The 17,451-nt window shown below is 40.3% G+C and overlaps 1 protein-coding gene across 1 annotated transcript; it reads left to right on the top strand.

Moving 5' to 3' along the window:
* The first annotated feature begins 1,389 nt into the window (after positions 1-1,389).
* Positions 1,390-9,478, top strand: SKA3 (spindle and kinetochore associated complex subunit 3). Its single transcript, XM_010024207.1, has 7 exons — positions 1,390-1,495; positions 3,098-3,524; positions 6,428-6,537; positions 7,645-7,847; positions 8,020-8,232; positions 8,417-8,532; positions 9,445-9,478. Exons 1-7 carry the CDS (start codon positions 1,390-1,392, stop codon positions 9,476-9,478), a joined length of 1,209 nt encoding a protein of 402 aa, XP_010022509.1.
* Positions 9,479-17,451: the final 7,973 nt, after the last annotated feature.

The following is a 17,451-nucleotide window of genomic DNA, read 5'->3' as shown; positions in this document are numbered from 1 at the left end:
TGTCCCGTTAGCGCTCCCCTGCCCCGCGAACGATGGACGTGTCGAGGAGCTTCTTCGGTAGGCTGCGCACCCTGGCCCTCAGGCTCGAGAAGGAGGTGAAGCAGCTGGAGCAGGCTCTGAACGGGGAGAACACGGGTAAGCGCAGGCCTCGCCTCCTGCCCGGGGTGGAACACACGGGCGCTGGGCTGATGGCTCTGCCGGGAGCGCTCAGAGTTTGGGGGGATGTACCTTGGGGGTCCTCGGTTTGGGTTCCCCCCTGCGCTTGCGCCCCTGTGCTCCTCTGGGCGTGTGGAGATCCGCCTTTGGTGGGTTGATGGGTATGTTGGCTCACTAACGTGTAACTCCAGCGTCTCTAATATAGGAGATCATATTCTGATGTACAGTGTACTTGCATGCTAAAATTCTAATAGTCCTTTTTCCATTCTGAACCTCCTTATGTGAACATGCATATCAAAGACTATGAAGATGTATCTCCAATGAGAGTCTTACATGACCTCCATTGTGAAATCAGCTCTCTAAAGGTAACATGTTAACTCACTTCCCTTTTGAAAAATTGAGGAGGGGTGTTCTGTAAACTTACAGTTCTAGGTTTTCAAAATGGATGTAGATGTCAGGTTAGTGCCCAGAAATGTGTGGGTGACTTAAAAGTAGATTTAGCAGTGTTTATTAGTTTGCAGGCACTGTTGTCACTTGGATCAGCAGGGGACAAAGGTAACAGGGTATCACAGGGTGCCAAGATGTGGGTATAGGGGATAATGATTCAGGAGCAGCAGCTCCCTGTGGAAGAGGTATGCTTGTTTGTGTTCAATGACTAGCAGTTATAATAAAGAAAATCTTCATAGAAGTTTCAGTACCTTCAGCCATTCAGTTAAACCTGTGAAGGATGTTCTTTATTTCTTTAATAGAAGTAGGAAAAATGGGCTATAGAAATAAGCAAGTGTAGAAGTAATTGAGAAGTAAGCTAGGATATCAACTTGAGTGCTGTGCACTGATTCTTTTTATATGGGGACTAAGAGTCCAAACTAATTGCTGTTATCTTGTATTTTATGGAGTAAGAGCATATTCTTTTGTTTGAAAGGTTACCAGTAAGTAGTTATCATACTGTGAACTGACATCTTAGTTTAACTTTTGTAAGTTTTTGTACACTCATGCCCTATATATTCCTGATATTTTGTAATCTAATTTTTGTGTATATATAAGGCCTGAATTTGCTGCTTATTCTCATCTGAATTGAAGTTAAATACTTATTCCCAAAACACTTCATGTGTAAACAACTACCATGTGGCGATTTGAAAAACAACATTTCTATGTTTCCCTTTGCCTCCAAAGGAAAATTTTAACACCAGTCTTGGTGAGAGTTGCTCTAAAAACCAAGCAATTCATGAGTTTATGAAGGCAAGTGAAATATTGATACAAAGAAATGAAGCAGATCTTGGAGAAATAAGAAAGCTGTTCCAGAAGAATGGCTACATAACACATGTGAAAGATTCTACAGGTAATATATCTTGGCAATACAGTATGTGAAGACAAATGTGATTTTATAAAATGTTTCTCTTTAGCTATGTGTATATTTCTATTAATTAGAGATCCACGTACATCTACACTATTTGCTATATAATAATATCCAGAGAGTAAAAGATTCTGGTGTGAATGATGCCAGTAGAATAAACCAAAATAGAATTACATTTAGATCTCCTGGCATGCTTTTAAGTTAGTGTGTATTGTGGTTTGTTTGGGTTTTGTTGGGTTTTTTTTCCTCCAGTAGTAGTTATGTTCAAAAAACATGGTAGCAAACGTGGTTTTAGAACCTAGAGAATTCTGCTGCTTCAGCTTCTCGTGCATGGTAAACTGTTGTAGGTGCATCTAAACTAATTCATATTCATATGTGATGATTCCATTAACTAAATCACCTTTGGGAAAATCCTGAAATAATGTGCTCTGCAGCACAAATGGGACAAGAGAAGCACATACAGGGATTAGGTGGCACATGGCAAGCAGCGGTAGCTTGATCATTTGCAGGAGGGAGATCCTTAAGCCAGTCAGAAGGTACATAGAACCTCAGTGAAAAATCCAGATGTGCCAAATGAGTTTAAAACACTACAGCTGTCAGTACTACACACTGGTACCCCTTTTGGTATCAAGGGCTTAATCTTATAGAAGCCCTTGGCAGGGCACACCTTAACTAACCTTTCCCCCAAGCATTATCCAGTCATTCCACAGAACAAAATTGTGGTTGTGGACCGTGCTCACCTCTGAGTTAAGCAACTTCAATGTTTTCATAAGATATGGCAAAACACTCTGATTTTATAGTACCTTCCTTCCTGTCCTATCTCTGCCTTTACAGAAGACACCAAAAAGAGCTACAAAGTAAACTTACTTTTTAAGATATATTTTTAAGCTAAGTATATCTGAATACTGAGTACTGACACACTTAAAAAGGTAATGCCTCTGTCCCACACACTTCCTGCATCATGCAGAAGTTCACAAATGTTGTTGGAGTGTTTCAGTTTATTTGAGCTACAGAAATGTACAGCTACACATTGCTTATTTCTGCAGTGGACTCCTCTAAAAAGCTACCCTCTTTCATGAGGTTTTTAGTTGCTGCTTCATAATGCTTTTGAAGTACTGGTTTTTGGAAGGAAGAACATTCTAATTCTATGTGCAGCCTTTGTTCTTTCTTTAAAAACATTTTTAGTTCTGAACAAATTTTGTTTTCATTGACATCTATGTTGTACTTTTTTAATGAATTTTCATGCTTGCCCTGAAATAGAAACAAATAAATATATTTAAGATTAGCAGTTGCTGCCCACTCTATGCAGGGAGAGGATTTCTTAGAAATAATATTTACCAATAGAGTAACATCAAGTCAATGTGTGGCTTATGTTATAAATATAGCTAGCTTAGCCTGATACAGGCTTTTGATGTCTTCAAGTTCACTGCTTCAAAATGAAAGTAGGAATCTATTCTTTACAATAATAAGTAAAAAAAATTTAATATGGGGGGTTGGGTGGAGGAGGGGAATCTCAATTTCGTTTATAAATTATAACAAACTCCTGACATAATTATAATTTTTTTAATTACTTTTCCTGAGCAGAAGAAGAGGAGGAGAAAGAAATGAAAAGTGATTCGATGGCATCTGTCCAGAATAAATCCGATGAAGACAAAGCAGATAATGTACCTGATCTTCCTGCTGGTACTGGGAAATCACTGGTGCCTGCAGACCCACTGCGTAACCCCCGGCTTTCCGATTTTGGTCTTTCACAATACGGTTTCTACAGGCCTTGGAGTGCAGTGGAAGGACAACACACAACAAATATGCATCAAGCAAATTTAAACAACAGAACTCCACTAAAAGCACTGACCCCCTGTACTTTGCCCAAAACACCAAAATGTAAGCTGAAGATGGATGATTATGAGTGTGTAACACCAAAACTGGAACACTTTGGCATTAGTGAACATACAATGTGTATGAATGAAGATTATACGATGTCACTTATTCATAAAACTGCTCAGACAAGCAAGAAGTAAGTAAATTACTTAAGTTCAGATTGTTTCTCAACTGAATTTTCTGTAGCTCCTTCTTGCTATACTAATCTTGTGCTGCTGTTGCCCTTCTCTTTGTCTTCAGGCAGGTGAGGTATCTACCAGTTGGTTAGTCCTGTATCTTTATTCAACTCTCTACATGTCTATTTGTGTACCATTTGCAATGCCAAATGCTGCCATCAAACCCATCTCCTATATAGTCTTTCCCTTGACTGCACCACAGTAAGAATTTTTCCATACACAATCCCTTTCCGAAGGGAAAACGCACAGTATATCTGTGATCTTTTGCTCTCCTTAACCTTGGATTTGAGGATGCGTTGTCTGCAGTAGTTATTACATGGCCAATTTAAAGGTTTGAAAAGCTTTAGGAATATAGACCCAGAAAAAAAACCTGTAAAGCGCTGAATGAAATGCCACATTGTAGAAAGGGTGTATTATCTCTTATGTTATCCAGCCCCACATTCCCTTTGCTCTGGTCTGCTCATGAAAAGACATCTCCAGATTTTCACTGCTCTAATTAAAATTAAAGAATTTGCAGCAGTGAGGTGTAGAACACCTGAGCAGTCCAAGGAGTTTTTTGTAGTCCTGAGGTAATGTAAAGGTGGTGGGATCATGTTTTTATAGTCAGTACTGGCTACAGGTTCAATTGTAAAAGCTGACAGTATTTTAAAGAAACTCATTGTTCTGCAGCTGTACACTTGGTATCTAGAGGAACTGTTCAAACAATAAGAACTATATTCAAAATAAGTTGTGGAAATAATCCAACTTTTTAATCCCTGATATTTTCCAATTTAAGTGACTTTATCCCCCGAAGATCCAGTTTACTGCAATGGTTACATTTTTGTGGGGGGTTTGGGGTTTGGTTGGTGGGGTTTTTTTGTTTCATTTGTTTGGGGTGTTTTTTGGTTTGGGTTTTTCTGGGGGGCTTTTTGTGGTTTTTTTGGGTTTTTTTTTTTTTTGTTTTTTTGGGTTTTTTTTGTTTTTAATGTTAAGATTACTGGGGGGAAGGGAGAAAGTGAAAAGATACATTTTCTTTAAAAATATTTTGGGAATCTCTCCTTTTGAATAGCTGTGTAAATACTATAATGTCTATAAAGCTCTATAGTAGTCAAATCAGAGTAACAGGAAAACTGTTACTGAATCCTAAAAGGTATGAAACCAAAAATGATTCACTCTTGAATAATATATAAAAATTAGGGCCAGCTTATCACACAGTTGAAGTTCTTTTGATAACTCTAACTTTTTGTGATTTTTATACCACTTTCCCTATTTAATGAGTAGTGCTTTAAATGTGATCTTCAGCTTTAATCATGGCTGTAATTTATAAATCAATACAACCACAAATGGAGATTCTATTTCGATTCTGTTTCTATAGCTTCTAGTGAAACAATTAGTCCACCACAGAGATTATTATATATCCCTAATGATAATACTCAAATTCTCTAGAGAATTAGTTATAACTTGATTGCTCTTTAACACATTATCATTAAGACCAAAACAGAGGAACACACACTGATTGTGATGGATTCAGAATTATGTGAGAGGTCATAAGAGGAAGTCATTAGAGTTAAAATGTTGTTTAACTGTATTTTGTGTTTTGTTTATTTTGCAATGTTATGGTAGAGTCAGCTTGCTGTTTGATAAAGGTTGCACAATTCAACAGCTTGTTACCTTCAAAAAGCTCTCCTTTCTCCTCTTAGTGCGAAGGCTTAGCATGTTAAATTGGCGAATATAAAAACAAAATGCAAGATGTGGCAGGCATGGGTTGCACCTGGCTGAAATCTGCCCAGCAGCAGTGCAGTGTGTGAAAACCACTTTAAAAATTTGTCTCAAAGCTCTTAAAAAAAAAAACATTTAGAAGATGTCAACTTCATTTTCAGGCTTTCAGTTTTGAAGCGGGTGAGAAGAAAAATACACTTCAATGCCCACACTACAAAACTGAAAACAAAAGTAGTGATGAACGAAAAGAAAAGCAGAAAGTGCCTAAACAAGTGTTTGTTACACTTGTTCTTCTCCATTGTAAAAAATTAAAACTCATGGTTTCAGGTATCCAGAATATTCCCAAGGCAATACTGACTTGAAAAGTTACTACTTCCCCACACCCCCCCCAAATACACTGCCTCAAATGGATGTTTTGTTTTTTTTTTTTTTTTTTAAGCTTAGGCTTTTTGTGGAGAAGGTCTAAACCTGATTCTTGTAGTTAGAATAACTTTTTACACATTAAGTCACTTTCTTATAGACATATTTTTGTGTAGAGTTTAGGTAAGCTTCCACTTTTTATCTGGCGGTGCCTCTTTTAACTGCCTACACCTTTCTTCCACTAGAATACTGTGGCTATGAAAAAAGAACCTAAAAAATTTCAGTTTCCACTTTTGTGGAATTGCTGTTAACTGGCTTTTCACTCTCAAGTCAGCCAGTGAGTAAGATAAGTAATCTTACTCCAACTTAAAAATTGAATTAAAAATCTTCTAGTGTTCACACTAATGTTGCTAGGTTAAGAGCCAAAAAGATTTCCTCATGTTGTTTAGACTTCTGTAGGCAACAGAGAATTCAAAATAAAATAGACTGTACCCCCTAACACAGAACTGATTATCTGGGACAAAGAAAATTGGTCCTACGCTGGACACCTTTGGTTTGGTTCATTTTGGGGTGTTTTTATTGCTTTGGATTGAAATCTTAGTGTGTTTGAAAATGTGTGACTGGACTGAACATTTGCATGCTACAAATTGCTTGGTAGAATCATAGATGAAAAATCTATGAAAAAATCATCTTTGAGGAAATCAATTTTTGACTTGCATGATGGTGAACAAATACTAGAAAAGTGATCAGGTTGGCAGTATTCCTTTAGTTGTGATTTCTTTGTGTTACTTGAGAGCTAATTGAGGGGCTTGGTTTTCAGGTTGGTTGATGATCGTGAAGTGACTGTACAGGAAATGACACCCAGGGAAATCATGGTCACTCCTGGGCCAAAATCAAAAGTGACACCTAAGAATGGTAAGTTAAAAAAATATGAAATAGATATACATATGTTTTTTGTTTTTTTTTTTTTTTTTTTTACATAATACATACGTAAATGCATTGTAAACATATGGTAGACTTTTAAACTGTGTGGGGCTTTTTTTTTTTGTTAAATACAGTTAATTCAGGCCCAGTCATTGTATGAGCGCATACAATGCCTACAAATCGGGATGTTGTTGGCTTCTATGGGAAAGTGTCTTGCTACAGTATAAATCTTTGTTAATTCTTCTACTATTCTTCTAGTTCATCTAGAATTATGCAGAGGGATCCATCATTTTGTAACTGCAACTTTTCCTTATTTGAAATAGAAAAACTAGTTTGCCAACTTAGCTTTTTTTTTTTTTTTTTTTTTTTTTGTATGAGACTACCCATTAGATCTGCTTAAAGATGGGAAAGAAGCTCTTTTGAAAGAGGCTAACAAGACTGTAACTTAGATCTTTCAAGAGTAGTGCTAAAACTTCTTTGAGAGGAGATGTAGTATGTTCTCTTGAAATCATGGAATGGTTTGGGTTGGAAGGGGCCTTAAAGACTATCTAGTTCCAAACCCCAGCCATGGTCAGGGACACCTTCCACTAGACCAGGTTGCTTAAAGCCCCATCCAGCCTGGCCTTGAACAGTTGGGACAAACATAGTAACAATTGAATATACCAGAAGCTAAAGCACCTAGTCCCACCCCCCAGCCGTGGCCAGGGCCCCCTTCCACTAGACCAGGTTGCTTAAAGCCCCATCCAGCCTGGCCTTGAACAGTTGGGACAAACATAGTAACAATTGAATATACCAGAAGCTAAAGCAATGATGATTTAGGTTGAGCTTTTTCAGTTATCTGCAGTGATGGCACTAGATTTACTACTACTCCTTACATTTTCAGCTTTTATGGAATTCTGTAACTTGGCTGGTTCCTCATACTAAAACTTAACTAAAATTATTCAGGTCTTAGATGTTTTAGGTGTGTTGCATGTTTTAGAACATGCAAATACATGATTGGCTAGCAAATTTGGAGAACTAAACTGGGGCACTGAAACTGATAATATTTGTATGTGTTTGTAGATGCATATGTTGTTATTATCCTCCCCTTAATTTCAGCAGCTAACTGGATGGCTTCTCCTGCAATGCCTGTGTTCTGTACTCCTGATGTGAAAATCCCTTCCAGAACAAACAGTACAGTATTATCAAGGTTACCAGAGACAAATGAACAGCCTCTTCCCAGTCATACAGAAACGCCACGGTGTCCAGATTTTGAAACGAAATGGATAAAAGCGGAAGCTAAGTTCTTAAGTAGCAATTCTGTACGTTTTCACACACTACCATAAAGAGTTTTTCAAATCTCAGTTTGGATTCTTTGGATTCCAATACTACTTTTTCTTATGTCATTATAGATCTTTCTAATGGTACCTTTGTAAGAACACTTCATAAAAACTATACTTAATTAACTGAAGGCATTTAATATCTCTTTTGCAGGAAGTGAAGCAGGGGGGGAAGACTGAGTCAGTGACAAAGAATGATGCAACAGATAAACAACACAAGGGAGACTGCATTTCTTTTGCTGGGAGCTCTGATGAGTATCTTAAAAGTTTCAGAGACCCTTCTCCTCCCAAAATAAAACACTATGACCAGTTACTGAATACTCCTCCACCTCCAGAAATAACAAAGATACCAGATGATGTTCTACAGGTGAGCTAATATACTTCTTTTTTTCCTAAATAGCTTTAGTATCAAAATAGTAAAATTAAAGCACTGAGTTTATCAAATTTTGTTCTTCAAAGAGTTCTCTGCTACTTATTAAAAATGGATAAATTGTAATCCCATTTTGAGTTCCTAGATAATTATTTTTATTCCTTTTTAATGTTTCCTGTAGATCCTGTGCAAATATAGTGGTAAGGTAGACTCTAACACCAAGGAAATGGAGACTGAGACAGGAAATGCTACAAGACATGAAAATGATGTCACGGATTACTGCAACAAAGAGAACAGGTATGATTAGATTTTACAAATCTGCTTATGTAATTTAATTTGGAGAAGCTATGAAGATGCTGTAATACATGTAGAAATTCATGCAGCTGCTTGCTTTTCAGCTACCAAAATAGCTCTTGTTGCTGTGACTAAATAACTATTCTTTGGCCTGGTATCTGATAGCCTTTTTGTAAAGAACAAATATTATAATTGACAAATATTATAATTGATTGTGTTTGAATCCTCCCATCTCAAAAAAAATCACAAAAAACCCCCAACAAAAAAAAATAAGGTAGAGTGTTACTGTTTCTTCAGTAGGTATATTTTGCTTCATGGCAATCAAAGCACAGTGAATGCGTTCTTCTGAGTAAATTTAGGCAATAAAACTAAGGAATAGGAGAAAACTATGTAAGTGACATGACCAATTTCACAGTCGTTTTGGCAAAGACGAAGTTCTTTGAAATACAAAGCTGCCTTATGAACAATGTGAGATAAATTAGTCTACAATAAGTATGAGTAATCTTTGAACAATGGAATAATAGCTTTTAAAAAGAACTCTATTTGGATAGAGTATTTGTGACAACTTGATGAAGTGCAGCTATTCCTGATTTAATATCATGTATATTAGACTTGTTGATTATCTGTTAAACTTGAGGTTGGCACAGATTATTTAGGTAAGGTGTACATGAAACATATATGGCAAATAATCACAACCCAGAAAGAGACTGATAAAAGTAAGTATCTTAATATGCTTAGAGTTGGAATCCATTTAAGTAATCAAACAGAGCAAAGCTTGACCCTTTTTTTTTTTTTTTTTTTTTTTTTTTTTTTCTTTTTTCTTTTTTCTTGTCAAGGTAGTGTTCTCAGTGTTTGTCTTTGGCTAATTCAAAATATGATTGAGAAGTTCATGAGCCTTTCTCAATATATTTGCAGAGGATATCCTGGACTCTTCAAGCCAAACATCTAAATCAAGCTGAAGACCATGTTAAGAGTATTCACATTCATGAATCTTATCATTGAATTGTAACAAGCTCAAAAACCAGAAGAAAATACTGATGGAAGGAAAGAGCCGTATGAAGGAAAAGCTTTTTTAATGGAGAAAATAATTATCCATGATGTGGATACACTTGTTTGAACTAACAACTTGTGCTTTTATCTTTTAATTGGAATTATTGGCAAAATATATTGAGGGGTTTTACATATATGTGTTTTAATATGCTTCAAAGAGGACTGGGGTCATATTTGAGGTAGTGCTTCAGGGTTGTTTTTTTCATCTCATTCTCATGTTTGTTGTACATACTTGTTTGCTGTGGGGTATAGAGAAGCTTAGTTAGGTTGCAGTAAAGGGAAAGTCCAGTTTATTGTCCCAGAAAGTGGTATCTCTGGCTGCTCTGGTAACATCTCCAGGGCTGAGTTTGAAGTGTGTGGTACTTCAGCAGTATTTGGTATCTTCAACAGAAACAAGTCTTTTTTTATTATTATTGGAAGAGTAAGTCCTGCTTTATTGTTTAAAATGTATCTATGCTATTAGTCACTTCTGCAATAAGACATATCAGACATATTCCTGCATCAGTTACTGTTACTTGACAGGCATTATCTTATGCTGCTGCTGCTTTCTTAATACAGTTTTCTTACATTGAGGTCATATTAGGTGCTATACATCCAGTTTCCTTTTGACAGTCTAACCTTTGTAACCCTAAAAGGTTAAGGTTTCATATTCCATCAAGGTGACTCTTGTTTGAATATGAATTATTTGAAAATGTATTGTACAATTTGTACTGGTTACATATATCTTTGACTGCTGGGATTATTTGCTGACAGGCATGTAGGTGATCGCTTACTCTTCTGCTGCCATGTGCATTCTGTAAGTGGTAGTGTTGCTTACATCTGTCCCCGTAATAGCTGACCAAGCTTAAGTTCTCAGAGCTGGTTGGCACTTTTTTGGTGTCTGGTAGTCATAGTACTTAAATCTCTAGTAGAAAAAAAAAAAATCTTCATTTTTATCAGCAAGAAGTCCCAGCTATGTATCCTTATGTGGAGCTTGCTGTTTCCAGTATCAGCTGTTCCTCTGAGTGACTCCAGGACTGCTCTTACCAGCTCTATGTAGTCTTTCTGTTGATGGCTAAAATGCTGTCATTTATATGAAGGCAGGCATGCAACACATAAGAAGGGAGATAGGGAGAAGAGAATGCTTTTCTGACCTTTCTGGATACAGCATTTTTTAAGTCCTTGGGCTATGCAGACATCTAGAGATGGCCAAAACTATTTTTCCAGTTGGTTAGAGTTATCCTGGCTAAAACCTAGCAAATAAAGGTGCCTTTTTCCTGCTATATCAAATTAACTGGAGAAGATGATCTTCTAGTAGGTCTGGCCTGAGCATACTGTCATTTTTCTGTGCAAACTTCTGTTTAAAAACATGCATTATTATGTGTTAGTCTTTGAGCTTGATCAAGATTTTCAATACTAAATAAATTTGATGGATGCTATAAAAACACTTGTTCTACCCGACTCCTTCAGAGAGGGAAGGCCAGGCCTGCTTCCAGCATCTTAACAGACTAAGACCTCTGAATGGGCTGGATGCTAGTCATGGAATTTTGTGGTCTGAAAACAGTACAAAGCATTCTGCTGCAGAGCAAGAATCTTTCAGCCCAACAGATTTACCAGTACTAAGGAGGAGGGTTTCACAGCCTGCATTCTCCCTCCACAGTACTTCATGGCTACTTTCTTGCCCTGAAGCCAGCCAGATATCCTGAAAGGCTCCATTTAGCATGAACCGGAACAAGCAGCACTACTTTCCTGGAAATTGCTGTGTTTCCCTCCCCTACCACCTTCAACTAATGAAATTCCCAGAAGGGCTTCTAAATGTTTCTTCCCTAAACTTGCCTAAACAGCTTTGGACTCCATTGTCCTTTTCTCCATTAGGGAGCTGTGGAGTTGTACCCAGCAGTGCTGGTTCTCACCATAAGCCACTGGCATAGGTTTTCTTGCTTTCTGTTACATTTCATAGCTATTTCATTAATATGGAAGGGATTCAATTGATATTTTGAGATACAAATTATCTTCAAGATGACAATTGAAATCTTAAAATCTTCTGGTCTACTCAAGCTATTACAACATGATGCTGGCATGAGACTGTTTGGAATTAGATATGAAGTTAGTTTTGTTTTCCTTGCCTACCATATTTCCCTAATACATATGATATTGCTGTTCATACTTGTATTATTCTTTGTATTAGGACCACAGCTCTGAAGTGGATATAATCAGAGCAGCAAAACAAAAACTAGTTTTAGTTTGTCTTGTTTTACCTTTGAAAATCTTTCAGATTTCAGTAAGGCCTAATCAGTAGATTAAGTATTAAGCGTGGGGGAGGGAAAAGTTGGCAGAAGTGAAAGCATCAGCAATGTTGGAAACTGATCTGTGTTCAAACTAAGCTGGGGAGGGAAAGTTGTGTGTTTGGCTTTGTCTGCTTGTTTGTTTGTTTGTTTGCTTTCCTCAGATCAGTTCTCTCCTGCAGGTGGCTGTGTGGCATGAGTTCAAATACTGGAACAACTAAGGGTGTAGCTGTGGGGCTGGAGGAGCATAAAACTCCGCTTAAGCTGGTATTGCTGCTGAGGAAAGCCTTATCCCGCTGCTCACTAAAGTAATGTAACACATCAAAATGGGAATAATGCAAAAGAGCTTAAAAGCTACCTATTGGCTTGTTGTGGGGTGAGTCTGATAACAGCACTGGCCTGTTGGAAAGTGCATTTTGGATGAACAGCTAAATAAATAGCAAACAGTGGTTCTGTAAGGGGCAGTCATCACCTGAAAACAGACAAAATTGGCTCGGAGTATGGCTTTGTGTTGTGCTTAATGTAGTTTAAATGGGGGATGCTTCCACTGGAGGCTGTTTCACCAATTCTCTTGCACAGAATCTAGGGGTTGGTTTGTTGACCAGAACAGAATCTGGGTTAGTTGTGCAGTTTTGTGATGGATTCCTTCCATTTGCTGAGCCAATGAAAGGCCAATTAATTTTGTTTTCTAGTTTGTTCTCCCCAACAGTAATCTCGAACTTGGCTTCTGCTGATGTGAGATCAGATGTAAGGGAAGGGTGAGAACAGATAACGTCATCCAGCAGTAGCCTGCAGTCAGGAAAGATTGAACCCAAAATTGCACTTCAGTGTTCAGGGACATCTGGGAAACAACCAAAAAAAGCCTAGCCCTTAGTTTTCCTTCATTTGCTCTGGTTCTTAATCTCTTTTTCACTTTTTAAAGTGTATCAAATGTGTCAGCTAACAGAACTTTCTCTCCATAATCCCATTTGTTGTCAAAGGAGCATCTCAATTGTTCTGCCTAGGAAGCCCCTTAAAGTTGTCAGTGCTTTCTTCTCTGGGAAATATTTTGCTTGAGGTTAAATACAAATATAGATCTCACAGTGAAATGAAACTTCCCAGATGGTTGTCAAGTGGATAAATGACAAGCATCGCTTTTAGTGCCTCCCATTGTGCATTTATTGATGTGTTTATAAGAACTGAAGCAGTAACTGGAGTCCAGGCTTCCTTGGTTATTTAAAGCTCCATGCCTGCTTTAAATCTGCTGTAAGATGTGATATTTGCTTTGTTCCCTGTTGTCATTAATCAGATGTTCCAGTACTTATGGTGGTTGCATGTGCTCCATCAATAGCTGTTGCTGATGTTGAAGCTGCCTTGTATTTTGGGAGTCTGTTTTCTCTCTATGGGACGGTAATACAAAGTTAGTGACATTTATAAGGAGCAATGACAACATCCAGTGGCCGCACTATGGAATCGCATGTAGGTTAGGTTAGTCCACAGGATGCAATTTCCTACCAGGAAGACATCACGTCAATGCCGGCTGTGTTACCTGTGAACTTAAATGTGATCCCTGTGCTGTTCTTACAGTAATACCCACTTCCACAAAGGGGCAGCTGGCATCATGGTAAGGAGCTGACCAGGTCCATGAAATTCTTTGATCTTGTCTAATTCAAGTTGAAGAGTTTAAAAATAAAAAAATAAAAGCCCAAATGTGCACACGTAGGTCCATGGAAGGAAGAGGCCATGCTGCGCAGGCACTGCTCCTGGGGAAAGGCCATGTGAAGGGCACTTTGCAGAATACCCAGCACAAAGGTGTTCAAAAGCTTTCCTAATTTTTGGGACAATGTATTCCTGGCTTAAAGCCCTGTAATTAAGGCCCTGTGCTTATGCTGCCCAATGCTTGCTTATGCAACTGATGTGAACCAGTCTAAGGCCTTGCTGCACAGTCCTGCCTTTCCTCTGCCCCAGCTGCGGGGCCTCACCCTCTGTTTCATCACAGAATTGTAGCTGCAGGAGAAGCCATTCCTGTTGCCCAACTGCCAGGAACTAATGGTTGGTTTCCAAGGTTAAATTATTCATATTGTCTCAGTGCTGACCCAAATCACTGCTCACCTGCAAAGCCAGTGGTGGATGTTGAGGCAAGAGAAGGGGAAGGCTGGGGGCAGTGGGAGCTAGGATATCTTCACGGGCAGTTTGTGCTGCTCAGGGAATGGTGTTCCTGCCTGTCAGGCTGCTTTGGTACGGTTTCCTGACACTGCTGTTCCCTGGGCACTTCCACATTCCTCAGGGTCCTGCTCTGTTGGGGGAACTGATGCTGTGTGTGTATATATGTATTATATTTTTCTTAACCCAGCTGATGTGTAATAATGTCTAGACCCAGGGGCTGAGACAGCAGCAGTAGGTGCTTGCATTGCTTAGGCCCTGCCCAAACCGATCTTAGCTGTTGCATTACTTACAGCACTGCTCTTTGACCAAGACCATAGCTGTTGTCACCTTTTTGCTCTGGGGTTCAGAGACCTCATTTTTCCCTACTTTCCAGTGCAAGAGTGAGAACTTGCTGATAATACCTAATGCTTTCCTGCTGCATCATGCCCATCTCTGCTTTCGACCAGAGCTGTAAACCAAAACTTAGGCCTCCACAACTGCTCCAGTCAGACCGTGAACACGGTACCTGAGCAGGGAGTGTGTCTGATGCAGCACAGGTTACTGACAAAGCATGCGTTCCACTTGTCCTCACTGCTGAACTAGGGAGGGAATTAAGCCGGACACCAGTTCCTCCAGGAGATACAGGCACTGTCTCCCAAAAGCACTGTAGAAGAACATATAAAGGGTTGTGCTGCCACTGTGGGGAAGGAAATGGCTGCTCTTCTGGGACTGTAGCCCCTGCTCCTGTAAGGACTGTGGAAACAGAGCCCTTTGCTTAAGGCTTTAGCATGGCAAAGGGGAATCTTCATCCTCCTTCCCCCAGTTAAATGAAAGCCTGGCTAATGATTACAAGCAGCAGCAATATTTATATAAGGTGTAACAAAGTAATGGTGGGGGTGTTCCTGGTGTGAGAAAAAGGGGGGGGGGGGGGGGGGAGGGCATTTCTGATACACCTTTTTTCAACCTATTAAATTGAAAATCTAATTAATGCATTTGATGGCAAATCTCTATTTTGAGAGATATTTGGCCTGAAGCAGCTGGGGAAGAGGTCAGCTAAGGTTCCATAGCATGAACCCCACACCTAAGCAGTCAGGCTCCAGTATTTGCTACTGAAAGCAGTTCTGCATGTTCACTTCCTGGTGATTTTGCTTCATGGGCCACCAAATACAAAGCTAGTAGCTGTTCCTCTTTTCCTCTGAAATGCAGGAAGACCTGCCCAGTCGGGTCAGGGACAAGCCCTTGCTGGGCCATGTCTCCCTATCCAGCTGCAAATAAAGCCAAACCACCTCTCAGAGCAGCTGAGTCACAGACACAGGCTTGCTTGCTGCTACTGCTTTATATAGACTTCATTTTATTTTGCGAATTATCCTTAAATGCAATTAAAGCAAAAACCAGGACCCAAAAATGAGGAAATGCCCATGTTCCTGTGTCCCTTCTTGCCCTTGGGAAGGGCTGTGCAGTTCTGTAATCACATGCTGGTTGCTGCAGGGCTCACCTCATTTTGCAGCACAGGTGATGCCCTGTGCTGAGCAGGCCACACAGCAGCAGTCTTCATTCTGTCTGCCTGGGTCTATAAGGTGCCAAAAGCTGATAATCATGACACAGCACTCGGGGGGCAGGGGGCCCAAGCCTGACCAAACCTGCTCCTGGTGCCACAGCAGTCACTGAGCTATTACAACATGTGAGCTCCTCACAGCAGCAGTGTTGTGGCGTGCCCCCTCCCTCACTCCAGAGGTGTCTGCCTTCACCCTGTCAAAATATCCCACCCATCTCACCTCTGGCCACACTAGACCAGCTCCACTGCCACTTCCAGGCTCACCCCAGGTACAGCTGGAGCCTGCTGTGCACCATGGAGCAACTGCATGTCTTCAAGATGTCCCCCTGCAGCAGCAGAAGAAACTGGCAAGCACTGAGCTACGGAAAGCCACAGCCCCAACCTCCCATGTTGCACTGATTTACTGGGAGATGAGTTACCCCTTCTTTCTCCTGCTCCTCAATAAGGTACCAGGTAACATTACACAGACGAGCACTCCAGATTCCCTATGGATAAGCAAGACTCCTTGGCCACCCCTTTGTCCATTCTGAGATTCCAGAAGCTGCTGAACACCCCCAACACCCTCCAGCTTCATCAGTACCTTTTAGCATGGAACAGCCTTGAACCTTGACTCCTCACAGCTCCTTGGCTTTGTCCCTACACCCAATGGTTGAAGTAAATTGTGAAAGTGGTGCTCAATACAAACATAAAGTGTTTGTGAAAAGCCACCTCACTGCAGGCTAAGCAGCAAGATTTACGCAGCTCAGACTGGTCAGTGTAGGATCAAAAATCCTACATAGTCATTAGATACATAGAAGATAACCAAGGGAAAGAGGCCACAGTACTGGCCTTCCCTGGAGTTCTGGAAGTCAAAACTGGGTGTTGTCTTCTTGGTTGGTGTATCCTGACATTATATTGTTTGTCATCAGCAGCCCAGGAGATCCAGGTATGCAACCAGCTGCATCCACCCCACGGGTTTGCTTGGTCAGGAACCACCTGGTGGCCAAGGTGAGGACTCCCACATGTACTGCCAGAACACAGACCCGCCTCACCTCCTCAGTTCATCTGAACTGCAGGCAAGAGCACCTCAGGGCAGAGCACCTGTTGCTGTGTCTTCAGTAAGGAATAGTTGTCTGCTCCTTAGTCAGCCTTGACCTGAGAACACCAAATGTCTTCTGGCCAGGCCTCTGCAGCTACTCCCACCTTCTGAGACAGGTGTCTCCAAAGGGGTGCACGAGGCAAGCCAAAGACAAAGCAAAGTGGAACGCACACGAGCAGTATTTCATCCTTCTTTTTACACCGATTTTGGTGTAGTTCTTAATGTACACACCAGTACAGTATTAGATGTAATTTATAAATAAGTTCGGGGGTGCACACTCAGAAATTTTTTATCAACAGGGCTATGTGATGAAAAAAGTTTGGAGACCACTGTTCTAAGAAAAGCAAGACCTTCAAAGACAGCTTTATACTTTCTGGTTCTAAAGGTACCACTAGTTCTCCAGAACTCAAGTAAGGCTGATGTGCAAGTGCACTGAACTACATCTTCCTCTGGTAAGGCCACCAGCTCCTCAGCACCCTCGGATATACTCGTGTCACCCAGATCACTCCTGATCTGTGAACTGGCATCATTTCGACACAAGCTGGAGCAACCCCTGCAAGCCACAGGGGTCTGCCCTGGCTCCCCTCACACTCCCTCTGTCAACATACCTACATCAGAAGGGAAGAGCAGCACTGCCTTTGACCACACTGCTCACATGCTCATCCTCCAAAATCCAGCCAGCAGTGATTTAAGAAAACCTCCTCTAAAGGGAATCCCTATTAGGCCACCTCCCTCTACTCCTCGAGCCCAGGAGATACCAGATAATGGTTCTGCCGCTCCTTTCAACTTCTGCTTAAAAGCTGACTTCCACTTTAACAAATACAAAACCAACCACCACCACACCATCAAAA

Source organism: Nestor notabilis, unplaced genomic scaffold (genome assembly GCF_000696875.1).
Source record: "Nestor notabilis isolate BGI_N333 unplaced genomic scaffold, ASM69687v1 scaffold23621, whole genome shotgun sequence".
Classification (NCBI taxonomy): Eukaryota; Metazoa; Chordata; class Aves; order Psittaciformes; family Psittacidae; genus Nestor; species Nestor notabilis.
This window is presented reverse-complemented; position numbering and strand designations above follow the sequence as displayed.

What these genes read in the sequence shown, in the direction of transcription:
- SKA3 (XM_010024207.1), top strand. Translation starts at nt 1,390, where the DNA reads ATGAAGGCAAGTGAAATATTGATACAAAGAAATGAAGCAGATCTTGGA. An exon ending in AAAAGTGACACCTAAGAATG is followed by an intron (nt 6,538 to 7,644) that starts GTAAGTTAAAAA and finishes CCTTAATTTCAG; the next exon opens with CAGCTAACTGGATGGCTTCT. An exon ending in TACTGCAACAAAGAGAACAG is followed by an intron (nt 8,533 to 9,444) that starts GTATGATTAGAT and finishes ATATATTTGCAG; the next exon opens with AGGATATCCTGGACTCTTCA.